Source organism: Oncorhynchus gorbuscha, linkage group LG02 (genome assembly GCF_021184085.1).
Source record: "Oncorhynchus gorbuscha isolate QuinsamMale2020 ecotype Even-year linkage group LG02, OgorEven_v1.0, whole genome shotgun sequence".
NCBI lineage: Eukaryota > Metazoa > Chordata > Actinopteri > Salmoniformes > Salmonidae > Oncorhynchus > Oncorhynchus gorbuscha.
In genome coordinates this window covers 61,048,060-61,074,730 of record NC_060174.1, presented here as the reverse complement: position 1 = coordinate 61,074,730, position 26,671 = coordinate 61,048,060, and the positions used below count along the sequence as shown (strand labels likewise).

General features: G+C 42.7%; 2 protein-coding genes across 4 annotated transcripts in view; one reads left to right on the top strand and one right to left on the bottom strand.

Annotated features, from left to right (window-relative positions):
- The first annotated feature begins 81 nt into the window (after positions 1–81).
- Positions 82–14,700, top strand: LOC124005790 (FERM domain-containing protein 7-like). The gene is made up of 14 exons (XM_046315343.1): positions 82–251; positions 1,608–1,860; positions 2,063–2,232; positions 2,936–3,040; positions 4,501–4,543; positions 6,291–6,369; positions 6,536–6,633; positions 6,770–6,884; positions 7,111–7,258; positions 7,508–7,603; positions 7,783–7,946; positions 8,043–8,111; positions 8,294–8,369; positions 12,925–14,700. The coding sequence occupies exons 3-14, from the start codon at positions 2,092–2,094 to the stop codon at positions 14,017–14,019; spliced, it is 2,229 nt and encodes a 742-aa protein (XP_046171299.1). The 5' UTR covers positions 82–251; positions 1,608–1,860; positions 2,063–2,091; the 3' UTR covers positions 14,020–14,700.
- The window catches only part of LOC124005807 (serine/threonine-protein kinase 26-like), a 28,607-nt gene continuing 16,635 nt past the window's right edge, over positions 14,700–26,671 (bottom strand). The window contains exons 2-11 of one of the 3 annotated variants that reach the window (XM_046315375.1): positions 20,685–20,915; positions 18,180–18,236; positions 17,978–18,086; positions 17,679–17,836; positions 17,343–17,528; positions 17,055–17,203; positions 16,836–16,929; positions 16,637–16,699; positions 16,407–16,534; positions 14,700–16,271 (exon numbers count right to left, since the gene is read on the bottom strand). In XM_046315375.1, coding sequence (XP_046171331.1) covers positions 16,220–16,271; positions 16,407–16,534; positions 16,637–16,699; positions 16,836–16,929; positions 17,055–17,203; positions 17,343–17,528; positions 17,679–17,836; positions 17,978–18,086; positions 18,180–18,236; positions 20,685–20,915 — 1,227 coding nt within the window. In that variant the 3' untranslated portion in view covers positions 14,700–16,219. Of the gene's footprint in view, positions 16,272–16,402; positions 16,535–16,636; positions 16,700–16,835; positions 16,930–17,054; positions 17,204–17,342; positions 17,529–17,678; positions 17,837–17,977; positions 18,087–18,179; positions 18,237–20,684; positions 20,916–26,671 lie in introns of those variants that run through there. The other 2 variants (XM_046315383.1, XM_046315392.1) reach the window with 2 other exon arrangements.

Here is a 26,671-nt window from a genome sequence, read left to right as displayed (position 1 = left end):
CAGTTTCCAACTGAATCGGAAGAGGAGAGGTATAACAGCAGCAGACGGAGCGCTCCAATGACACGCCCCAGCTCTGTGGCTTTGACAGGTGTGAGCCAATTTCCGTTCGGGGGAAAAAAAATATCTGCTACAACTGTAACAATGTGCGATGTGGCTGCAGCTGTCGGCGGAGCACGACACACTCACGTTAGCATGGTGTTCCTGCTTCCAGAACAAACAAAGCTCCACAGTTTACCTGGAAAGAAAGGGAGGTGAGAAAGGGAAGGTAGAGAGCGAAGGGTTTGATGACATTTGTTTTGTGGTGGCGTGACAGAACAGATGGCTCATTACGCCTGTGAATGCTCTGCTCACGGGGCTTTGTTTTGCCGTAATTTGATCTCCGCTCTGTTGAGAGTATTTACAGATTCAAGGGAGATGAATTACTGTAAAACACATGGCTGGGTCATTAAGAGCTGGCAAATATGCTCTTATTGGAGGAGAGGATGAAACTAAAAACAACCTCATTGAGGGGAGGATTATCAAGCTACATCTAGAGTAGGAATATAGTAGTAGAATTTTTCTTACGGTATACGTTCTGTTGTTTGCTTAGTTTAGTGTCACTTACCTGACTATTCCTGGAGACAATGTATGGCTTTTGTGCTGGATATCTGGGCCTGAAGGCTATAGAGAGGAGCAGGCCTCACTGTCTCCTCCGTAACATCAACAAACACTGCAATGTCACCCTCATCTGTTACGGCAGTCAAAGACCTTTTAGTGCAGGGCATCAAATCAAACTGACATATCCTCATTCAAACATACTTCCCACTTAATAATCGCGTGTATTTCCAGGATATTTTCCTCATTTAGTGTCACCATTTAGTGTTTGTAGACTCATTGTTCTTGTTTTTCTCCACTTAGTGAACCAGCCTCTCAATGGTATCATTGGGAATCAATTTTCTGCATGGAGAGTCGTGACATTAAAATGCAAAAGGGTAAAGAGAGCCACAGGCTAGACACCTAGCGGGGCAGATTTCACTCACTCTATGGGGGGGCAGACTCATAGAGACTGCAGAGAATGTGCTCTTATGCACAGATTTTTTTTGTGACAGGAAATGCTTTCTGTAGATTTCTTCAAAGATAATTCACATCAGACGTCCTTTTCTGTGGAATGCTGCGGAATAAATTTTTTTAGGAATTCAAACATTCTGAACTTGTTTCAAACATGATCATTGGTGAACACCCAAATCAGTGAAATTACTATACACACCCTGTACAGTAATGAATTATGCCTAAATGGCTTGCAAAAGAGTGTTTTTCATATTCTTAACTTGTTTATTTGCATTGTCCCTACCTAGTGAATGATCTCCGATTGAGTGAATGATCTCATTTGTACTATTAAATAATCATTAGCCATTATGCCTATGGAAAATACAACAGGTTCTTTAGAATGTTACTCTCCAGTAAAATATTATATAGAATAGAGGGTAGACCTTCAGTCAGATTTGTTTTTTTTTTGTAAAGACCTGTCCCAGCTAGTTCACAGTCCTGAGTGAACATGGCGGTCATGTTAAATGCACTCACTGACATCTAGTGGCGTTCTACGGTACTGTATCTTACTTTTTTTCCAGAGAGCTCCTGATGATGCTACCAGTGACCACCTGACCTTGCATCACTGCAGTAATCTCACACACACACACATTTAATGCGTGTGCGACCTTTTCCAAAGTGCAGCCATCTATTTGGAGCTGTGCCTGGAGATGTTAGTGAGGAGAGGATAGAGAGGATGGTTCCCCTCTTCATAGTGGGTTTTGAACGATGTTGCTTGGAATTTGGTGAGGATGGATCATTGAGGGGATGATGAAACCCACAGAAGAGAAAAGGGTATGTAAAACATTTAGTTGAAATACCTTTTTAGTGGAGTCCAAATAGTTTCCATGATTCCATCAAACTTACATTTGAGTTATTCAGTCATATTTTTTGAACAACACACAAAAAAAAACGCTTCGAGCACCTGTACTCCCTGAGAAAGTGTTTGTAAGATGGGCCTGACAAAATGTCATCAGTTCTGCTTTTTTTGTGTCAGTGTGTTTTGCTCGTGACGAGTGGGTGAGGATGACCGAGAGCCAAGGTGGACACGAGCCGAACCGAACTCAAGAGTCGAGAGCCGTCGTTGTTCGCAAGAAACAAAGAGAGGGCACATTCAAACTGCGGGTCATCTTCTTGGATGACAGTGAGAGCATATTTGAGGTTGAGGTGAGAAGTGTATTTTTCAGAACTATATTCCAGTCAACTTGTGACCTGAAGTGACAAGTATTCATCGATTTACACACGGGCCAAAAGACAGTCACTGCCTTATGTGTTTGTCAACGGAAATACCTCTGCTTATTGTAAACAGAAGTATATTCAGATGTTATCATTTTTATTATTACAGTTAAATAAATATATTCTTCTTCCAATTGTACTCTGTTGGCAATGCATTTCACTTCCTTTTAAAACCCCATTATCCCTGTTGACCGTATGCAGTATTTTTCCATCCAAGCCATGGGGCATTTTGTGCATCTATGTCATGAGTGAAGGGACAATAAGTGGATCAACGAAGAAGAGGTTGCTGAGTGGTCCAGTACAGACGGATGTGAATGACTGCAGGGCAGCTTTGAGTTAGCAAGGGTTTTAAAGTGTCTTAAGGTGGCCCGATTTTCCTCATCCCCTTGGGATATTGAACATAAAGCGCCTTCATTCGTTCCAGCCTACCTCTCATCATTTGACTCTGTCTTTATTCTGCAGTGAAACGCATGGTCAGGTCATGTCAAAACTCGTCATCTTCACACAGCTTAGTTGGGGAAATAAGTAATGATTCAGATCTGGTTGTGATCCGTGTAAGCTGAATTACTTATTTTAGTAAAGAAAATGCCAAATGAACACTTCAAAGTATAACTTTCGTATTTACTGTTTACAGCAACGGATCCTTGGAAATGATTTCTACAACAAAGTATGTGGGCATCTGAAGCTGTTGGAAAAAGAGTATTTTGGCCTTGAGTTCCGTCACCAGTGTGGCAGTTATGTAAGTCATTCAGTAGAACACATACTGTACTGTAACTCAAATGAAGGTTTGACTAAGGGATGAAAAGAGGAGTGAGTAACACATGATTTGGATTCTCCATCTGTAGATGCTTACAGACTATCACTAACATTTCAACTGACTATACTAACTCTTGCCCTAACCAGTGGTGTAAAGTACCTAAGTAAAAAATACTTTAAAGTATTAAAAATACTATTAAAAATACTTTAAAGTACTACTTAACTATTTTTAGGTATCTGTACTTTACTTTGCTATTTATATTTTTGCCAACTTTTACTTCACTACATTCTTAAAGAAAATAATGTACTTTTTACTCCATACATTTTCCCTGACACCCAAAAGTACTCCATTACATTTTGACAGGAAAATGGTCAAATTCACACACTTATCGAGAGAACATCCCTGGTCATCCCTACTGCCTCTGATCTGACGGACTCAAACACAAATGCTTCGTTTGTAAATATGTCTGAGTGTTGGAGTGTGCCCCTGGCTGTCTGTCAATTTTTAAAAATGGTTTGCTTAATATAAGGAATTTGAAATGGTTTATACTTTTACTTTTTGATACTTAAGTACATTTTAGCAATTTCATTTACTTTTGATACTTAAGTATATTTAAAACCAAATATTTTTAGACTTACTCAAGTAGTATTTTACTGGGTGACTCACTTTTACTTGAGTCATTGTCTATTAACGTATCTTAACCTTTACCCAAGCATGACAATTGAGCACTTTTTCCACCACTGGCCCTAACCTTAAACCTTATCCTAACCCTAACCTTATCCTAACCCTAACCTTAAACCTTATCCTAACCCTAACCTTAAACCCCATCCTAACCTTAAACCTTATCCTAACCCTTATCCTAACCTAACCTTAAACCTCATCCTAACCTTAAACCTTATCCTAACCTTAAACCTTATCCTAACCCTAACCTTAAACCTTATCCTAACCCTAACCTTAAACCTTATCCTAACCCTAACCTTAAACCTTATCCTAACCCTAACCTTAAACCTTATCCTAACCCTACCCTTAAACCTTATCCTAACCCTAACCTTAAACCTTATCCGAACCCTAACCTTAAACCTTATCCGAACCCTAACCTCAAAGGGATACTTCGGAATTTTGGCAATGAGGCCCTTGATGTACTTCCCCAGAGTCAGACGAACTTGTGGATAACATTCTTATGTCTCTGTCTAGTATGAAGGAATTTCGAGGTGGTTTTGCAAGCCAATGCTAACTAACATGCTGGCAGATATCCATAGACTTTCAGTCACTGTGCTAACGCTAGCAAGCAGTTGCTTATCAACAGATAGTTTGTTGGTATTATGACCATCTGTCGAGCATCTACAGATGGAATATCCAAATAAAGTGTGAACAAAAAAGGTACAATAAATGATGTCACTCCAAGTTTTGGATGCTAATCTGATCTGTATTTCTAATCCCAGATGTGGTTGGAACTGCTAAAGCCCCTGGCCAAGCAAGTCAAAAGTAAGTTGCAGGTACAGTTGAAGTCGGAAGTTTACATACACCTTAGCCAAATACATTTAAACTCATTTTGTCACAATTCCTGACATTGAATCCAAGTAAAAAAACATTTTTTTAGAATGGTTAGGATCACCACTTTATTTTAAGAATGTGAAATGTCAGAATAATAGTAGAGAAGGATTTATTTCAGCTTTAATTTCTTTCATCACATTCCCAGTGGGTCAGAAGTTTACATACACTCAATTAGTTTTTGGTAGCATTACCTTTAAGTTGTTTAACTTGGGTCAAACGTTTCGGGGAGCCTTCCACAAGTTTCCCACAATAGGTTGGGTGAATTTTGGCCCATTCCTCCTGACAGAGCTGGTGTAACTGAGTCAGGTTTGTAGGCCTCCTTGCTCACACACACTTTTTCAGTTCTGCCCACAAATTTTCTATAGGATTGAGGTCAGGGCTTTGTGATGGCCACTCCAATACCTTGACTTTGTTGTCCTTAAGCCATTTTGACACAACTTTGGAGGTATGCTTAGGGTCATTGTCCATTTGGAAGACCCATTTGCGACCAAGCGTCATCTTCCTGACTGATGTCTTGAGATGTTGCTTCAATATATCCACATACTTTTCCTCCTCATGATGTCACCTATTTTGTGAAGTGCACCAGTCCCTCCTGCAGCAAAGCACCCCCACAACATGATGCTGCCACCCCGTGCTTCACGGTAGGGATGGTGTTCTTCGACTTGCAATCCTCTCCATTTTTCCTCCTAACATAACGATGATCATTATAGCCAAACAGTTCTATTTTTGTTTCATCAGACCAGAGGACATTTCTCCAAAAAGTACACTCTTTGTCCCCATGTGCAGTTGCAAACCGTAGTCTGACTTTTTTTATGGCAGTTTTGGAACAGTAGCTTCTTCCTTGATGAGCGGCCTTTCAGGTTATGTCGATATGGGACTCGTTTCACTGTGGATATAGATACTTTTGTACCTGTTTCCTCCAGCATCTTCACAGGGTCCTTTACTGTTGATCTGGGATTGATTTGCACTTTTCGCACCAAAGTACGTCCATCTCTAGAAGACAGAACGCGCCTCTTTCCTGAGCGGTATGACGGCTGCGTGGTCCCATGGTGTTTATACTTGCGTACTATTGTTTGTACAGATGAACGTGGTACATTCAGGCGTTTGGAAATTGCTCCCAATGATGATCCAGACTTGTGGAGGTCTACAAGGCCTTGGCTGATTTCTTTTGATTTTCCCATGATGTCAAGCAAAGAGGCACTGAGTTTGAAGGTAGGCCTTGAAATACATCCACAGGTACACTTCCAATTGACTCAAATGATGTCAATTAGCCTATCAGAAGCATCTAAACCCATGACATCATTTTCTGGAATTTTTCATGCAGTTTAAAGGCACAGTCAACTCAATGTATGTAAACTTCTGACCCACTGGAATTGTGATACAGTGGGTTCTAAGTGTAATAATCTGTCTGTAAACAATTGTTGGAAAAATTACTTGTGTCATGCACAAAGTAGATGTCCTAACCGACTTGCCAAAACTATAGTTTGTTAACAAGAAATTTGTGGAGTGGTTGAAAAACTAGTTTTAATGACTCCAACCTAAGTGTATGTAAACTTCCGACTTCAACTGTAATTTATGCAAAGGCTTGTGAATTCTGCTATGTGGACTGAATCATGCTATCTGTCGTACTAAAACAATGGGGAATGAGCATCAAGGATATTGTTCCTCTCTCCTACAGACACCAATGATCCAACGTTCCGCTTCATAGTGAAGTTCTTCCCCCCAGACCCAGGGCAGCTGCAGAAAGAACTGACCAGGTAGGTCACTCCCTCTTGTTCTTCTGTTGAAAAAGGTTGTGCCAATTGACATTTGCCCCAGCTATACAAATGGTTTGGACCTCTTGACTAAGGGAACTTATTTGGTACAGAGAGACATGATGCTTATTCAAGACAAATTCAAGCTTATTCAAGTTCCCTCTCGCAGGTACCTGTTTGCATTGCAGATTAAACAGGATTTGTCCAATGGGAGTCTTACTTGCAATGATAACAGCGCTGCTCTCCTCGTCTCACATTTACTGCAGTGTAAGTAGAGCCCCTGGGGTTTGTCGTTGAAGAGTAAAGCCACATAATATGATCATGATTACAATTGAACTACAGTTTTATGATAATAGTGGCTTGTGTTTGTGGTGATGTCTCCACTCTTTCCTTACACTTGTAGCAGAGCTAGGTGACTACAAGGAGGAACTTGACTTGCAACATCTAGCGACCAAGAACTATGTACCCAACCAGGAGTGCCTCCACAAGAAGATCCTGCTCTTCCACAAGAGGCACAGGTAGATACCTCCCGGACTCAAGGGTCAGAGGCTTGGGGCTCTCTGGTAGCTGGGAGGGGGCAGAATAGGGCCTACACTGCTCACTGAAGTAGTTAATGACTCAGGCATACCAGGTGTGAAGGCGTGATGGTTCTGGCGGTGAGGTGACTGTAGCATCGTGTTGAGGTGACAGGGGGTTTGGTTGTTAGGTGAATGTAGGCTGTTGCTGGTGCTGCGTGTGTTCCAGGGGCCAGACACCAGGTGAGGCAGACAGCCAGCTGCTAGAGGTGGCTCGGAAGCTGGACATGTACGGGATCCGCCCACAGGCTGCCAATGATGGAGAGGGCACCAAGATCAACCTGGCCATCACACACTCTGGAGTGTTGGTCTTCCAGGTAATGGCTGGGCTCGTCACAAAGACCTCTTAATGAGATGTACAGGAGTTGTTCATAGGGCATGTATAATATACTATGTTATTACAGTGGATTGTACAGTGTGGACTATATCTTTTTTAGAGAGACAGGCGCTGGAAACAGATATGCCGAGAAGTAAACAGAACCAAGAGAGAAGTATTTAATACAGAGGTTTACATTTGGACTGTTTGTCAGTTTGTACTCTTGAACTATGTTTCTCTCTTCTCCCAGGGCAACACCAAGATAAACACTTTCAGCTGGGCCTCAATCCGCAAACTGAGTTTTAAAAGAAAGCATTTTTTGATTAAACTCCATGCTAAGATTGTGGTGAGTTTTTTTTTCTCCGTTTGAGACGTTAAAGTGTGACTGAGTGGTCGAACAGGATTTCATTAGTTACCAGGTGTCTGTCTGTTTGTTGGTTACACGTGGTTTTATTCAAACAACATGCTGCTTTATTTCCACAGAAATTACCTCTATTACATGTTTGTGTTTGTGTGTGTGGTCAGCCCTCTCGTAAGGACACGGTAGAGCTAGCCATGGCCAGCCGTGATGTGTGTAAGGCCTTCTGGAAGACGTGTGTAGAGTACCACGCCTTCTTCCGTCTCTCTGAGGAGCCCAAGTCCCGACACAAGTCCTTCCTCTACAGTAAAGGCTCCTGCTTCAGATACAGGTCAGACCACTAGATACGTAAGGGGGAATTTATTCATTTGTCAAAAGCCTTTACTGTTTACTCAGTTTGATAACACTGTGCTACCCCTCTCTCTAGTGGTAGGACCCAGAAACAACTGTTGGACTGTGTCAGGAGAGGGGGGAGGAAGAACATGCCTTTTGAAAGGTTACAACACTTATTGGGGAGGTTTCCCGAACACAGATTAAGCCTAGTTCTGGACTGAAAAGCAATCTTAATGGAGAATCTTCATTGAAGTTGTTTTTAAGTCCAGAAAGAAAGGTTTGCATTGCTTGAATATGATTAAGCCAAGCAATAAACCCTTGTCTTTCTAAACCTCTATGTTCCAGGAAGTTCTACAAGGCCCACTATGATAACAGGCAGTGCAGGTCCTCCCCTGACCTCCTCACTGATGTCTCCAAACAGGTACAGGGCCTTCTGTTATATGGATTTCTTTGTTGCATGTTGATTTCTTTGTTGTATTATTATTCTAAACAGAATTTAAAGGGTGTTGAGACCGAGTGAAAGACACTTTAAATCAATTGCGATTTGATTGATAAACAATTAGCATAATTGCATGTGCTCTAAACCAAACTTGTAAATGCACAAGTGCAATAGGAGATTTCCTGTGAGTCAATTCCAACGGCTCACTTCTGCATTTTTTTGTTTGTTGGTCAGTTTGTTTTGACAACGGAGGTTTGTGATATGAGGTAAGGTTGTAGTATGACCACATATCCTTAGGCATGCTCTTTTGAGATGACAGAACTAGGTGTCTCATAGTTCAGTTCCTCCTGTATGCGTTTCAAACCTCCGGCTCAGTGCCAGTCTCTGTTCTAAATGCATTCCTGTGTCTCAAGGTGCAAATGGACTCCTGTTCTTGCTGAAGCTGAATTTTCTTGCAATGTGTTAGACTTCACGCCACCTCCATTCCCTTAAATTGGTCCGCATGCCTCGTACTCTATGGCCAAATAAATCATTTATGATTACATGTGCCATCAAGCAAGCAGCACTTTGTGTACTCTACTTCTGAATGGGTTTCACCATCTTGCCAATGCAAAGTATAAGTGAGCCAAATCAATGTTGATGCTGTCAACATTGACACCATCCCAACAGACATTTTTGGCAGAAAATGTCTTCTGGAAAATGTGAACTTTCATGCGCATTAATAACAAACGTGTATGCTATCTGTCAAAACAAATCAAATTGTTAAATTCGGAGCCTAGTTGGTTTAGCCACAGAAAAAGTCAGGAACCTTCCCGCTAGCCATGATGGGCTGAGATAATGGCTGCGCTGGACATGCAGAGAGATGAGTTTGGGTTGGTCTGCTATGTAGCACGCTTCTGTCTATAACAAAGGTCTGCTCAGTATGTGTAGGTAATGATTTCTAAAGTGGATTTTTATGAAAGATAGCACAAATAACTGCAAAAGTGTTTGCCCTCCACTTTCTGGAGGTCAGAGCTTTGAAATCTGTGGAATGCACGGTGGAAGTAGAGGATGATAGCTTAGTAGGTCGAAGGTTCAAATATGCGTAGGGAGTCAAAAAGAGAAAATACAGGCTGTTCTATGAAACACCTGTCTCCAGATTACATCTTCAAAACTAAGGGCAACCATGGCATCTGTGGCAGAGAGGGAGAAGCATTCATCCATGTTTACAGGTAAGAGAGTCTACCTAGCTACATTTTCAGATATTATACATTTCAAATTTTGTTAGAAAGTAGTTTATCTAGTTAAATCGTACTGTTAGCTAGCTAATGTTAGCTGGCTGGCTCGCTAACTAACATAGATTTTATTTGATATAATGTGTGTTTACCAGAGACGGTAATGTGAAGAACAGTGACCTGCACCGCATTTTTCTGGTCTCGGAACCCTTGTCCCCCTCCCGGTCTCAGTCTTGACTCGGTCTCACTCCCAGCATTACCCATGCAGAGCAAGGGGAACAACTACTCCAAGTCTCAGAGGGAGTGACGTTTGAAACGCTATTGGCGCGCACCCCGCTAACTAGCTAGCCATTTCACATCGGTTACACCAGCCTCATCTCGGGAGTTGATAGGCTTGAAGTCATAAACAGCTCAATGCTTGAAGCATAGCGAAGAGCTGCTGGCAAGCGCACGAAAGTGCTGTTTGAATGAATGCTTACGAGCCTGCTGGTGCCTACCATTACGCAGTCAGACTGCTCTATCAAATCATAAACTTAATTATAACATAATAACACACAGAAATACGAGCCTTAGGTCATTAATATGGTCGAATCCCGAAACTATCATTTTGAAAACAAAATGTTTATTCTTTCAGTGAAATATGGAACCGTTCCGTATTTATCAAACGGATGGCAACCCTAAGTCTAAATATTGCTGTTACATTGCACAACCTTCAATGTTATATCATAATTATGTAAAATTCTGGCAAATAAGCCAGGCGGCCCAAACTGTTGCATATACCCTGACTCTGCGTGCAATGAACACAAGAGAAGTGACACAATTTCACCTGGTTAATATTGCCTGCTAACCTTTCTTTTAGCTAAATATGCAGGTTTAAAAATATATACTTCTGTGTATTGATTTTAAGAAAGGCATTGATGTTTATGGTTAGGTACACGTTGGAGCAACGACAGTCCTTTTTCACGAAGGCACACCGCATCGATTATATGCAACGCAGGACATGCTAGATAAACTAGTAATATCATCAACCATGTGTAGTTATAACTAGTGATTATGATTGATTTTTTTATAAGATAAGTTTAATGCTAGCTAGCAACTTACCTTGGCTTACTGCATTCGCGTAACAGGCAGGCTCCTCGTGGAGTGCAATGTAAAGCAGGTGGTTAGAGCGTTGGACTAGTTAACCGTAAGGTTGCAAGATTGAATCCCTGAGCTGACAAGGTAAAACTCCGTTGTTCTGCCCCTGAACAAGGCAGTTAACCCACCGTTCCTAGGCCGTCATTGAAAATAAGAATGTGTTCTTAACTGACTTGCCTAGTTTAAAAAAAATTGGTGTCCAAAAATACCGATTTCCGATTGTTATGAAAACTTGAAATCGGCCCTAATTAATCAGCTATTCCGATTAATCGGTCGACCTCTACAACCAACAGTACGGCAGACCCCCAGGGCCAGGACTGAGCAGCCCAGCACCTTGGCATTGCCTAAATAGTTATCTCCCCTGACGTGGGCATGTTTTCAATACAGACTCCTTTTGTTGTACAGTATTCCGTATAAGGCATCCAGACCTTATGAAAGTTGCATAGTATACCCTTAATCATGTAATAAATCAAATCTAGCGATACATAACTTGGCATTTCTTCCATCCATTGTGGGAGGATAACCAACCTTTCAATTAATGGCGTTTGTATTTTTTAGCCTCTATGAATGCTAGATTACACAGTTTCTTCTGATAACAGCCCCCAGTGTCCACATTTATAAGGAAACCAAAACAGTGAGAATCTGTAGACATGCTGAGATTAAAGAATTTACTCTTTGCCAGAATTCAGTCAGCCTTCACAAGACTGCAAATATGTCCCCTTTTGTGTTTTAGACCTCTAGCAGAATGACATGCATGATATTCAGATTCACTGGACGGTCACAAAACTGCAGTAATTTATGTCTGAGATGATACATGATTGGTCATTCTAACATCATCAGTAGCGTCTCCCAGGTCTTCCTCACATTTTTCTTTGACATGTTGTGTGTCATCGGGAAAAGCCTCTATCAACCCTTGATACAGTTTGGATATCAACTTTAAAGGTCTGTCAGACTGCCTTAAAATAGTTTCATTCTTTAGAGCTTCTAGCTTGTCCAGTGTTTACTGCACTGAGAGAATAAAGTGTTGTATCTGCAAAGTTCACCTCTGCGCCGTCACAGACTGGTCTTCTCTGGCTGCTTGACCCTGATGAAACCCCTGTCACCATCTGATCCTGCGCAAATAATTACCTTGGTGTACATTTATACATTTATATTATCCAAGAATAGAATCAACGGTTCAATAATTGAAATGACCATTATTCACAGATCCCAGACTGTAGCCGGAATACCCATCAACTCAAGATGGAACTTTTCATCCATTCACTATACCTCAACATTCACATAAGCTGCAGGGACACCTGTCACCATCTGATTCTAAGACATGATGAGCATAGTGTTGTGTACTGACTGTGCACTATGACAATGTTGCCTGTAGAGCTGTTTATACCGTGTCAGTGTAAAAAGTAGGGAATTTGCTAGGAAAACTGAAGATCAACAATGTTACATTGCTATAGTGACTAATAAAAACTCACATTGCTCTGAAACAACATCAGAATATTAGTCTTCAAACGGTTGGCTGCTGATTTCATTGATTCAGGTGTAGTGTGATTGAGGCTAGTTCACTTTTTTCACTTTTGGCTAGCTCTAGCTAATTGGTACAACATCAAACTGACTTCTGTTGAAACGGGACAAAATAAAGGCTACAAAACATTTCCATACACAAAACAGCTGTTAAATACTGCCACCTGACAGATAGCTAGAGGCTAGCTAAAGCTGAACTGGCTGTGGTAGCTACTAGAAAGCTAACTAGCTGCTAGTAGTTCATTCCCTTCAGTCGAGAGGGTATTAAACATTAGCTAACATAACATGTCAGTTACACTACTAGCTCAGCACTGGGAGCAAATAATTGTTTTCAAACAGCAGTTACCTTGCCAGCTAGATCAATCAACTAAGGAGTAGACAGTTTCTGCTCTGCTTTCTTATGGAACTCAGAGAAAAAGCTCAACAGAAAGCGGCTGCTTCTGTTCATCTCGCTGTGCCGGAAAACAGCCTTCCCAACGCTATAAGGCGTCTGCATGATCCTAAAGCACACCGGCGCCGCGTTTTGTATCACACTGTGATAAATACAATTTGGGGGGACAATTTAAAAAAATGAATGTGTGTGTGTGTGTGTGGGGGGGGTCCATGTACAATGGTGAAAGTTACACACCTGCTGTCAGTGATATCAGGGTGTATGTGTGTTCCAGGTGTATGAGCAGACCTGTGGGTTCCCCCATCCCGACTGTGCCCCGGGTGGGAAGCGCAGTCAGTCTGCTGTGGAGGTGCTGTTCACCACGATGGATCTGGAGGGCCCCCCGCCCCACACTTCTGCCTTCGGCCAGTCTCGCTCCTCTTCCTTCTCTGGGGCTGAGCCAGGGCCCACAGCGCTACAGGGGCCCAAGGGGCTTCGGTGCCACAGTGAGAGGGCCACCCAGAGCTTCAACCGCAGCAGCAGTGTGGCTGAGGGGCCTCAGAGGGGCCGACTGCTGGCCAATACACAGCAGCTGGTCCTGCTCTACCCCAGCCCTCACTCCCACCTTTACCCCTACCCCTGCCTGGAGCTGCACCCCATCCTACCCCTCTCTGCTCAGGCCTACATGTCTGGCTGCTCCTCTTTCTCCTTGGACCACGCTCCAGCCTCACTGCCTCTGTTCCACTACGGCCCAAGGCCTGCTCCCCAGGCCGCCCTCCTGGACGAGTTCATCCGCTCCTCCAGTTTCTCCAACCCCTCCTCCTTGTCTCCCGGTCTGCGGCGCCAGCGTCATCGCTACAACGTGCCTCCAAGCATGGCTATCGCTCCTGGGCTGTATGCTGCCACTCTGGCTGGTTGTGGTGCTGGTCGGCGGGAATTTGGCAGAGAGGAGACGGCAGGCCACTTCAGTGATGACTCCAGCTACCAGGCAGGCCTGCCCAAGCGCTCCTGGAGCCAGTCTGATGTGAAGGTCCTCCGGCCCTCTGCTCCAGCAGCAGAGTTCCGCCCTCTAGGTCACTACCCTCACCTATCACACAGACACTCGCCTGCACGCCCAACACACCTCCCTCTTAACCTGTCCCCCATGCCTGAACGGCCCGCCTCTGTGTGCGTGCTAGGGGCCGGGAGCAGGACAGGAAGTGGAGAGATCAGCCTCAGTGACTCAGACGTCATGTTCCCATACTACTGCCCAGGGCTAGGGAAACTGGTGCGCTCTGGCCCCCTGGCTCGGATGCGCATTTCATCTGGTAGTCTGCAGCTGGACGAGGGGGAGGAAGACTCCTTTAACTTAAGTGACCCTGAAGGCAGTGCAGCAACAAAGCGGTCATGAGCCAATCAGAACATTAGTATTTGTACTGGCGCTATCACAGCTTATTCTCTTTGGTGGGCCTGTGGTCACAATGGGAGGTCCTCCTGACCCGATAAATCTCTAAAAAGGGTTTTTGTGACCATACCCCCAGTCTGAGTCATTCCCACAGGCCCCGATGGTTCCGGTCACTGGTCATATTTGAAGATGAAGGCATGAGAGACACAGCAAACTGATGGACCTGACTTCATAAGTATGCCTTGAAGAAACAGTCAGACAATTCACATTGTTTGGGAATAGACTTTACATTAACAAATGTAATTTACTTCAACCACATAAGATGAGTACTCTGATGAAAGACAAAACAGCCCCTCTTCTGAATCTTACCATTTCAGTGCTGGATTTTGATGGACCTTATAGGCTACTGTACTGGTCTCACCTCACTGTCAACAGTCTAAGGAACTCCAACTGTTATTGGAATATTCCTAATGAAACAAGCCTTTTGAAAATGTGGTTTCAAAGACTGCCAGGACTGTGGAAAGAATGACTTTCTATGCACAACTTAGCTGCACATAACAGGAAGTGGACAGTCTACAGAAACTGGGAATACTGTAGACTTGTCCACCATTCTGCCGTTGAAAGATACTGATGCAATTCAATGTATTTTCATGGAATACTGACACATTCAATAAAAAAAACAGAAATTCATAATTTAAATATTTATTTTCAAAACCAAACCAAAATGAATTTTGCAACGATTGAAGCAAAGACTATCCAATATATACATTTGACAGCTTCCTGTAAAGCTAAGTCAACAGTTTCTTTTATAAAGTTCAGATACAGAAATATAAAAAAAAATCTGGTTTTCCATCTGCATGTAATTGATGAGGAAATACAAAAATATGCAATGATCAAATGCATTATTGCCTTCAAACGTATCATTACTATTTAATGCATTCGATGATACATGACCACAATTAAATAGAGAATATCACTACAACTAAGTATTAGGCACCATTGGATGTTAAGTTGGCATACATCCTCCCTTCCAAAAGGGGCTCTGTCACCACCACACCAAAGATGGCACCCTTTTGTATGTATGTGTCTGAGCTTGGCTGATAATTCTCAAGAAAATATTTGAGATTTGTTCAAAAGGACGCGACTCCCCGTAGAGTACTCAAGGACTCAGACCAATGTTTCAAACATTACAATACCGACATTGCCATTTCACTTGAGCACTTTGGTAGAGGGAGAGCATAGTGTCTTTAAGACAGAAAAGTACCCTGTCTCCCTTGAGATCTAGTCTAAGTAGGGAAATAAACTAGCAAGCATATTTAGAAAAAGCTGCACCCCCATCAAAGTGTGTGCAGTGCATATTTCCTTCAGAAGTAGATCTCCAAAGCCTCCAATAGGATTGCCCTTCTCGAGCTACGATTCCCTAAGATAGATATGATTTGTATCTTTTGGAATGAGAGAGAGCGCGATACATCTTTTGCACAGCAAAGTCTTCCCATTTCCGATACAGTCTTTCCTAATGCCCAAAACAAGTGACCCCCTTTCCAATTGTCACCGAACAAGTTTCCGTTTACAGACATCCACTGGTCTGAGCCTTTCCCCCACCCACGGACTGCTCTCAGCAGAGGTATTGGACTCCTGTGGTTTGACTTATATGCAGTTCTCCAAACAGCAGGTTTCTAAATGCTACAAGTGACATGAAGATGGTAAGCTAGACATCAGAAACAAGTGCAGTACACTGAACATCTACAATATAGCTACTTAAACATTTTTAGTAGCAGTAAAAAAAAAATGAACTCAAAATTGAACTATCCTTAATATCTGACTTAAGTAGACGTCTTATGCTCAGCAGAAGATTGATGTTACGTCCTTATAATAAAAATAAAAAAAAGACTTAAAATATTACAAAACTAAAATACTATTGACTAATATAACAGTAACACGCTTGAGCCTACTTTTAAAAAGGGGTTAAATAAAATAGCATAAACATATTTCAACAAATATACATACAAATAAAAAATAACATTTTTGGTTATAAGATCAGTGAGTGTGCACAGCAGGAGTCCTCCCTCTTTCCCTGCATCCAATGGTCCTGGTGGGGGCTGATCAGAGGAGAGGCATGGAGGATGGTGGGAAAAGGAATGGGGGATGATGGGAAAAGGCATAGAGGCTGATGATGCACTCTGGAGGCGTGGTCCTCATCAAGCGTCTAAACCTGCCCTCCACATGCCACTAACTCACAGAAAATCTGATGGAAAAGTCCACAGAAAGAAAACACAGTTGAATGGCACCTGCTCCAAATTGTAACATGTAATCTCCAGAAGAACCATCCAGCCAATAGTCTTGTCTACGTCACTACCTATAGCCCCCCCCCCCCCTGCTGTCCCTTAACTCACCTCTGGAACTTGTCGATGATCCGGTTGACCATCTTGTCTGTGACTCCAGGGCAGATGTCCTCAGCCATGTGGAGGTTTTTCTCCAGCTCCTCTATCCCTCCCTTCATCTGTCCATCCCTGCGCTGCAGCTAGGAGCGGTGGAAATGGAGAGACAGACAGGCAAAACAATATAGATGACTCATCTCATCTTTACAACTGTTAGAAAAGAGCGCTGGTGTAGCAGTCTCTACCTCAGTGAATACCGGGGCGATCAGTGTGGTCAAGCTGGCAGACTTCTTCAGGAGGCCTTGGTCCTGTCATCAAATGGAAAGCAGAGGAGAACATTTGACTCATGATACTCTCCCGAATTGTTTGCATTAGCCCACTAATCACACAACTAACATTGTAATTACATTCACTTCCCTGTCCTCCCACCTCAGACCAACTCACCGTTCCATTGGACACATTTGGGTCTTTCTTCTTGCGAACAGTAGTAAAGGACCAACCTGGCTGGGAGGAGTCATTCTCCTTGTTGCTGGACTCCCTGGGAGAGACAACAGATAGGATTATCCACAGGTTAAATGTTACTGTAGTTCAGACAGGGTCTCCGATCAAATCTTTACCAACTCTTAGTCAAGGGGTACAATGTTAAGAGCCTTCACTACTCACGAGTCAGAGTCTTCAGAGCTGGAGTCTCCGTCACTGTGTCCCTCAGCTTTCCAGCGTTTCAACCGGTCTATCAGCTCAGTGAGGTAGGACGTCTTCTTGGCATTCTTCACTATGAACTTGTGCTTCAGAAGCTCCTTAGCTGTTGGCCTCTATAAAGGGGAATATTGGCCCACAATTAAAGGCAGCCTAACCATGGACAACTATATGGACTACCACTAAATAATGCAAGATTGTCTTTTATTTCTCATAGTTCCATTACTTGACTAAGTGCTCAGGCATTGTACTTACAAATGAAGGGTCTTTGTTGAGGCAGGAGTCTATAAACTCTTTGAAGGTCTTGGAGAAGTCTCCACTGAGGGTGGGTGGGGTGTTCTTTGGTATGAGGAAGAGGACCCGCATGGGGTGCATGTCTGAGTTGGGAGGCTCACCCTTGGCCAGCTCGATGGCAGTGATGCCCAGAGACCAAATATCAGCCTGGTGGAGGGCGAGTGTGTTAGAAAGGGGCCTGGTATTCAGTGAAATTAAGTTTGCGGGATTTGACAGCATGTTTGTCATGAAAAGAGGACACGCCTTCAATTCCAAGTGCCCTCCACTAAAGACAGAAGAGAACAGAAAGCTGGTAACCTTGGAGTCATAGGCAGACTGTTGGATGACCTCAGGGGCCATCCAGAATGGCGTGCCCACGAACGTCTCCCGTTTGATCTGGGTGTCTGTCAGCTGGCCCGCCACGCCAAAGTCTGCCAACTTCACTTCGCCACACTCGGACAGGAGCACGTTGGCCGCTGCCAAACCACACACAACCATGATAATGCCAACAGCAATGAGTGAAATCAATACATGGCACAAGAGCAAGACTACCGGATATATTAACCCTAATACTGCAGCTCGTCTCTATGGAAGATATTAAACACACACACACACACCTTTGATGTCCCTGTGAATCTTCCTCTCGGAGTGGAGGTAGTCCAGACCCTTCAAGATCTCCTTCAGCATGGTCGCAATCTGAAACTCGTCAAATGCCCCTGCTCGCAGCTAGACACAAGACACACAGTGAGCACACATACCACATACGCAAACCCATCAACAGACATTGGGGGGGGGGCACTGACATATTGTAACCCTTACCAGGTCCAGAGCTGAGCCGCCACCAAGGTACTCCATAATGATCCATAGTTTACTGCCCTGTACAGAGAGAGAGAGAGAGAGAGAGAGAGAGAGAGAGAGGTAGAAAAGAGGGAACCATTAGACATGATTTTAGGCCGAGGCGCCGTAGGTAAACCCCCACCCTCCCCTCCACCCTTGTCCCACCCCCCGGGAAAGATTTGTATCATGTTCTGCACCCGTTTCTTTACCTCTAGCCTACTTTACCTCCAGGCTACTGTTGCCACCCTCCCTTCACATTTCTCACTGTTTAACCAGTGAAAACGTCCATGCAGCATTTTTATTGCGGACCATCTGATCTCAAATCGGTTTCATGGGAATATGCATTTAAATCTTTAGGTTATGCCCATATTTTGTCTAGTGGTCTGTTCAGAAAAATGTCACCATTCGCACAATCCTAAAATCTCATAGTACACGAGGTGGTGTTTTGTCTCACAGTAACGTTATACTATTATAGTCTGTTCTCATGTCCAAAACGATCTTTATATATGATCGTGCAGGCATTTTTTAAATCTTTGATTTAACTTGATTAAAACGAGCGCAATCAAATTAAGTTAATTGATTGCACTCAAATTGGCCATTGAAGTTTTGGGGTTCACATTGTATTTGATTTATTTCACCTTTATTTAACCAGGTAGGCAAGTTGAGAACAAGTTCTCATTTACAATTGCGACCTGGTCAAGATAAAGCAAAGCAGTTCGACAGATACAACGACACAGAGTTACACATGGAGCAAAACAAACAGTCAATAATACAGTAGAAAAATAATCTATATACAATGTGAGCAAATGAGGTGAGAGAAGGGAGGTAAAGGCAAAAAAAGGCCATGGTGGCGAAGTAAATACAATATAGCAAGTAAAACACTGGAATGGTAGATTTGCAGTGGAGGAATGTGCAAAGTAGAGAGAAATAATGGGGTGCAAAGGAGCAAAATAAATAAATACAGTAGGAGGAGAGGTAGTTGTTTGGGCAATATTATAGATGTCCTTCAGTAGTGGTTTCTTTGGAGCAATTAGACCGTGAAGGCCTGATTCACGTAGTCTCCTCTGAACAGTTGATGTTGAGATGTTACTTTTTTCAATATTTATTTTAAACTAGGAAAGTCAGTTAAGAACAAATTCTTATTTACTCTAATGAACTTATCCTCTGCAGCAGACAATAACGGACTGGCCATCTGGCGCACCGGGAGTTTCCCCGGTGGGCCGCTTGACAATTGGGGCCTGAGCAAAGCAAAATATAAATAACCCCAGCCCCCGCTTAAATAAAAATAACCAAGTGCTGTATGTCTGACTGGCCCAGGCGAGTGTGCTGCCAGCCCTCTGCCACTGTGGTTGGGTATTACATCTGTCAGCCTCTCTCCCCCAGCCAATTACGTTTGGTCCAGTCCATTCTAACTTTACCTGAGCCCCGCCCCTTTCCCCATCTCTGTTAAGTGGTGACATTTGGATAAATAGCAAGATGGACAAACAAAAAGAGAAATAACGTCAAGGCGGTGCTGAAAAGCAGAGAGAGAAGAGGTTGAAGTCCCATGAGGCTGATGCAGCCAAATGTTTGAAAATAAATTATTAAAATGTGGCGCCGTTACCAGTCAATCTCAGCCTAATGAGCCCGTAGGCGCTGGCAGCAGAGAGAGGAGAGAGAGCAGCCCATTGAGCCCAGCGATACCAGTTCAACTGTTAGTCAAGGTTTTGCAGCTGAAGCGGTAACACAATAGGGATTAAATAAGCAATGTTTGGGTTTGGCTAGCTGGCTATTCAGCTATAATCGTGTGCCTTTTGTTGAACCAAGCTCTCGTCAATGTCACTTTACGTGAACCAACCAATCACAGCCTGGATGGGGCGGGACATAAAATAAAAACAAAAAGGGTTGACGTGCTACAGCAAACTTTCGAAATGTTGAACTCCTTGTTAGTACTTAGCATTAATAAATTATAGACTAGACTAACCACCAACGTAGACCATTTCTCTTGCACAAGGATTTAATGACAGAACAAAACCTACAAAAATTATACTTGGCTGGATACTTCATATACTTACAGAAAACACATAGGATAAAACAAAGCAATATTCCAAGCCACAGCTCCATACTACTTATCAGACAGAACTTCTACTGTATACAGGTTGTTGGGGAGGGATGGGGGTGTGGGAGGGGGTCCGTGGAGGGCTTTTGATCATTTTATTGGATTCCTCCTGTCTTACTCATTGGTAGGAAAAATTATTATCCAAATCGGATGTAAGATGCTATATTTGTTGACGATTATATATAAAAAATAAATTTAAAAAAGCCAATTTGGGTGCAATCAATTACCTTCATTTCTCAGATATCAAATTATATTTCAACCAAATCTTTCAGGAATATTCATTTGATGTTTCAAACTAACGATTTCATAACAATCCGAGATGGTGGGAGTCAAATCCTCTTTCTGGTGCTTTTTGAGGTGGAACGAGTGGCGGTGTGCGTGTGTGTTACCTTGAGGTAGGAGCCGTAGTACTTGGTGACGTAGGGGCTGTCACACTGGCTGAGCACGGTGATCTCCTGCTGGATGTCCTCCATCTCATCCTCAGCCTCCTCCAGGTCTATGGTCTTGATGGCCACCACATTCTGAGTGCGGTTGTCGATGCCCTTGAACACCTCGCCGAAGGAGCCCTTCCCAATACGCTCCAGCTTGGTGAACAGCTCCTCAGGGTCCGTCCGGCTGTTCTGAAGGTTCAGAGACAGAGACATAGCAGTTATGTGGCTAACAAAAATAAATAAATAAACATTCATTACCCCAGGACACCTCAACAGGTGACAATCCAGGAAAAATATGCATTTTTATATATGCATTTTTTTTTTTAAATAGAGGACTGTTTCAGCATAGACCTGATCATTTATTCACGGGACTTGCGTTTCAGCGTAATCTCCTTCATCAGAGCCTTATGTTATGTGGCTAGTTTATACTGCTGAATGAGTCGAAAACAGGTAGTTGCCATTTCTTTAACTGACGTGGAACGGTGTGGCTACATAGTTTAATCGATAGGCCGGGCTATAGAAAACTGACGATCAACTGTTTTATAAAAGAATAGCCTACCCAATGTGAATAATCCACATGGCCTAATCTGCACTGTAGCCTATCCCTAGATGACCACAAGCATGTTTGCAAAGAGAGCCTGTTGGATCCAAATAAATGATAAACTGTCTCCTGTTAAGCTTATTATTGCCAAATCTTGTTCTAAAATGTGGGACATTTCAAATACAGCAAAGGTGAAAAGGGTGTTGCATTGAGATCACTTGGAAGCAGATGTGTTTAGAACGGAAAATGGGTTTCCACAGACAGATCTTTGCCCTTGTGCATTTCTCAGTGTTTCCGATATTTTAATTTAGCAGCGATGGTCCGCCGCTGCCAAGTAATGTCCTCCACTCCAAAAAAAAACTAAGTACGTAGAAAAGATAATGCCGTTATATATATTTTTAAATAAGATCAACTTTGAGAACTTAACCACCTAAATAAAAAATAGACGGTCAGGGAGAATCTAAAATGTAAAAAAAAAAAAAACAATGGCATGGGGGCCCCCATTGATATGGTTATAATGTTTGAGTCACTCAAATGGCATAAGAACACAGCATATATCGTGGATAAATGTGTAGAATTCCAGGAAATTTGCTTTAAAAACAGCAAACTGGTAGCCACCGCTGCTGAAACAAATACTAGGGGAAACACCAATTTATTAATCTGTACAGAGAGTGGTGGAATTCAGTGGCACCAGCCTTGATCTCTCCCTGCCCTGACTTAAGAGCCCTAACTGGCAGGTTGGCACAGAGGCAGGAATAGATGACTTTCTTGTCTTTGGTCACCTTGGTGTGTGGGGCTTCAGTGTGACAGGACTGCCTAGAATGGCAGCAGCGTCAGTGTCTGGGCAGAGACTGGCTCGTGGCGTCACAGAGGGCCAGAGCAGCTATAAGAGGCTGTATCCTGCCCCAAGTCTCACGCATCTAGACCGTTCTGCCTCAGATAAAGCTGTGGGCACTAGGCTAATCTGGAGACTGCCCAGGCCAGGACCTTAATCAGTTTGTTACCACCACATGGCAGAACATGTTTGGCTGGAAATAACTTCCGTCAACAGAATTTCTTGGGAGGAAGCTAGCGGTCTAAATCCAACAGGCCTATTCTGATTCAAAACTAAAAGCTGAAGAGAATAGGCCCCTGCGCATATTGTGGAAAGAACATGCAGGCAGCATGCCCAACATTTAACATACACACGTCCTGTGCATGGGCCCGTTTCCAATGCACTGTTGACAACTAACCTAGCGCAGACTCGGGTGTTTACCCACAGCAAACAAGAGTAAGGAATACTCCCTCTTCAAGCTGACAGAACACTTCAAATGTGGCCAATGCTACTGGTCATTGTTGGCAGTATCATACCAGTCTCACAAAACAGTAAGGCTTGCTGGGCCTGATTTAGGCATCAGACTTTGGACTGCAGGTAGGCCTAATGCCCATACCAGAAAACAGAGGAAATCACAAGGGAGTTGCTGATCTCCCTGGAGAGAGAGAGGGAGAGAGAGACAGGTGGATATCCTGCATTTAGGAATTAATTTGCCAGAGCAATGAAGCATGGTGAACAAACGTCATTACTAAAGCCCCAGGGAAATTACTAATATCAACCACCTCTCATCAATGCAGCCTTCCTGCTGTTGCACGAGGCAGCTTGAGTACTGGAGTGCTGCAAAGTAGCCTTAATGCCCATGTTTTGCAATGACCATACTAGAACTTGGCAGGGAGAGAAGAATTTGCAGATGAGAGAATGTTCATATTTGTCACAATTTACTTTCCTTGCCTTAGAATATGTTACATTTCAGAGTTGTTAGATAAGTGTGGCTAAACTGAAATAGAAAACACCTAAAGCCTAATCCCCCAATTTAATAAATTGGTACACAAAATATAACTGAATAAGCATGGAATCTTTCAACGTCTCACTTTGGTAAAGTAATGTCATAGTTCCACCCACAAGTGTTCTCATGGAGCAGCAATCTTCCCTCTAACGTTCAAATCATCAACGACAGAGATGAGACCTAACGCTGTAACGTTATTGCACTGAAATGTTCTCATCCATATCAGATTACAGGCTGTAAATGCAGAACAGCAGTTGTGGCTTAGGCCTATTTCAAGTCCCAAATCTAGTGAACGGTGACCATATGGCAGCCCAAACAATATAGAATTTGCCAAGGCAAAGGATACACAAAAGATGCTTTCAGTAGACCAGAGGCAAACACCTGTGCCTTTCTATATACAGTTGATGTCGGACGTTTACATAAAGTCGCTTTAAATGACTCCAACCTAAGTGTATCAACCACTCCACAAATTTCTTGTTAACAAACTATAGTTTTGGCAAGTCGGTTAGGACATCTACTTAGTGCATGACACAAGTCATTCTTTCACTTATAATTCACTGTATCACAATTCCAGTGGGTCAGAAGTTAACATGCACTAAGTTGACTGTGCCTTTAAACAGCTTGGAAAATTCCAGAAAATGATGTCATGGCTTTAGAAGCTTCCGATAGGCTAATTGACATCATTAGAGTCAATTAGAGGTGTACCTGTGGATGTATTTCAAGGCCTACCTTCAAACGCAGTGCCTCTTTGCTTGACATCATGGGGAAATCAAAAGAAATCAGCCAAGACCTCAGAAAATAAATTGTAGACCTCCACAAGTCTGGTTCATCCTTGGGAGCAATTTACAAACGCCTGAAGGTACCACGTTCATCTGTACAAACAATATTACACAAGTATAAACACCATGGGACCACGCAGACGTCATAATGCTCAGGAAGGAGACAAGTTCTGTCTCCTAGAGATGAACATACTTTGCAACTGCACAGGGGACAATGATCATCCACTGGTATGATGAAACAAAAATAGAACTGTTTGGGCATAATGACCATCGATATGTTTGGAGGAAAAAGGGGGAGGCTTGCAAGCTGAGGAACACCATCCCAATCGTGAAGCACGGGGGTGGCAGCATCATGGTGTGGGGGTGCTTTGCTGCAGGAGGGACTGGTGCACTTCACAAAATAGATGTTTTTTTAAATGTATTTGTAATAATGACAATTACAACAATACTGAATGAACACTTATTTTAACACATCAATAAAAATCTATTTAGCCTCAAATAAATAATGAAACATGTTCAATTTGGTTTAAATAATACAAAAACAAAGTGTTGGAGAAGGAGATGTGCAATATGTGCCATGTAAGAAAGCTTACGTTTACGTTCCTTACTCAGAACATGAGAACATATGAAACCTGGTGGTTCCTTTTAACAGGAGTCTTCAATATGACAAGGTAAGAGGTTTTAGGTTGTAGTTAATATAGTATTTATAGGACTATTTCTCTCTATACCATTTGTATTTCATATACCTTTGACTATTGGATGTTCTTATAGTATTGCCAGTGTAACAGTATAGCTTCAGTCCCTCTCCTCGCCCCTACCTTGGCTCAAACCAGGAACACATCGACAACAGCCACACTCGAAGAAGCGTGACCCATCGCTCCACAAAAGCCACGGCCCTTGCAGAGCAAGGGGAATAACTACTCCAAGTCTCAGAGCGAGTGACGTTTGAAACGCTATTAGCGCGCACCCCGCTAACTAGCTAGCAATTTCACATTGGTTACACCAGCCATTAGGCTGATAGGCTTGAAGTCATAAACAGCGCTGTGCTTGCGAAGAGCTGCTGGCAAAACGCACTAAACTGCTGTTTGAATGAATGCTTACGAGCCTGCTGCTCCTCTATCAAATCATAGACTTAATTATAACATAACACACAGAAATACGGGCCTTTGGTCCTTAATATGGTCGAATCCGGAAACTATCATCTCGAAAACAAGACGTTTATTATTTCAGTGAAATACGGAACCGTTCGGTATTTTATCTAACGGGTGGCTTCCCGAAGTCTAAATATTCTTGTTACATTGCACAACCTTCAATGTTACGTCATAATTACGTAAAATTCTGGCAAATTAGTTCACAATGAGCCAGGCTGCCCAAACTGTTGCATATACCCTGACTCTGCGTGCAATGAACGCAAGAGAAATGACTATTTCACCTGGTTAATATTGCCTGCTAACCTGAATTTCTATTAGCTAAATATGCAGGTTTAAAAAATACATACTTCTGTGTATTGATTTTAAGAAAGGAATTGTGTTTATGGTTAGGTACAGTCGTCCAACGATTGTGCTTTTTTCACAAATATGTTTTTGTTAAATCCCCCAGCATTGCATCGCTTATATGCAACGCAGGACCCGCTAGATAAACTAGTAATATCAACCATGTGTAGTTATAACTAGTGATTATGATTGATTGATTTTTATGAGATAAGTTTAATGCTAGCTAGCAACTTACGCAAATGCAGTAAGCCAAGGTAACAGGCAGGCTCCTCATGGAGTGCAATGTAAAGTAGGTGGTTAGAGCATTGGACTAGTTAACCGTAAGGTTGCAAGATTGGATCCCCGAGCTGACAAGGTGAAAATCTGTCGTTCTGCCCCTGAACAAGGCAGTTAACCCACTGTTCCTAGGCCGTCATTGAAAATAAGAATGGTTTCTTAACTGACTTGCCTAGTTAAATAAAGGTATACATTTTTTTTAAATTCCGATTTTTAAATCGCCGCCCAAAAACACAGATTTCCGATTGTTATGAAACCATGAAATCGTCCCCAATTAAAAATCGGCCATTCCGATTAATCGGTCGACCTCTAATACACACACACACATACAGTGCATTCGGAAAGTATTCAGACCTAGTCTTTTCCACATTTTGTTACATTACAGCCTTTTTCTAAAAATGAATTACAATGATTTTTCCCCCATCAATCTACACACAATGCCCCATAATGACAAAGCGAAAACAGGTTTAGACATTTTGGGAAATGTATTAAATATAAAAACAGTAATACCTTGTTTGAAAAATACAGTTTTTCTGGAAGCTGTGCCATTTCCCCCACGTGGGCCAGCCCCCTAGCAATTCAAGTACTAGCCAATGAGCTTCCGGGCCCTCGCCATTTGAGTGACAGCTAGCAAGATACACACAGCAGAGCAAGAGCAATGACATGGTGCACATATGTGATGTAGTATGCAACTTTCTGGGACCACTTTTGGCTCGAGCGCTACTTTCAGAACTATTGGCTAAAAAGTATACAGAAAGTACAGATGCTCTTTAACAGGCTGAGTCAGAGCTTCAATGCACTTTGGCATAGATTCTACAAGTGTCAAACTATTGCTGGGATGCGACACCATTCTTCTGCGAGAAATTCCATCATTTGGTGTTTAGTTGATGGCGGTGGAAAACGCTGTCTCAGGCGCCGCTCCAGAATCTTCCATAATTGTTCAAATTAAGAAATGTCAGTTTGGAGAGGATGCAGGAAAAATGCAGATTCCGATTTTGACGCACTAAACCATTCCCACCCAGTCAGACGCGTTTTC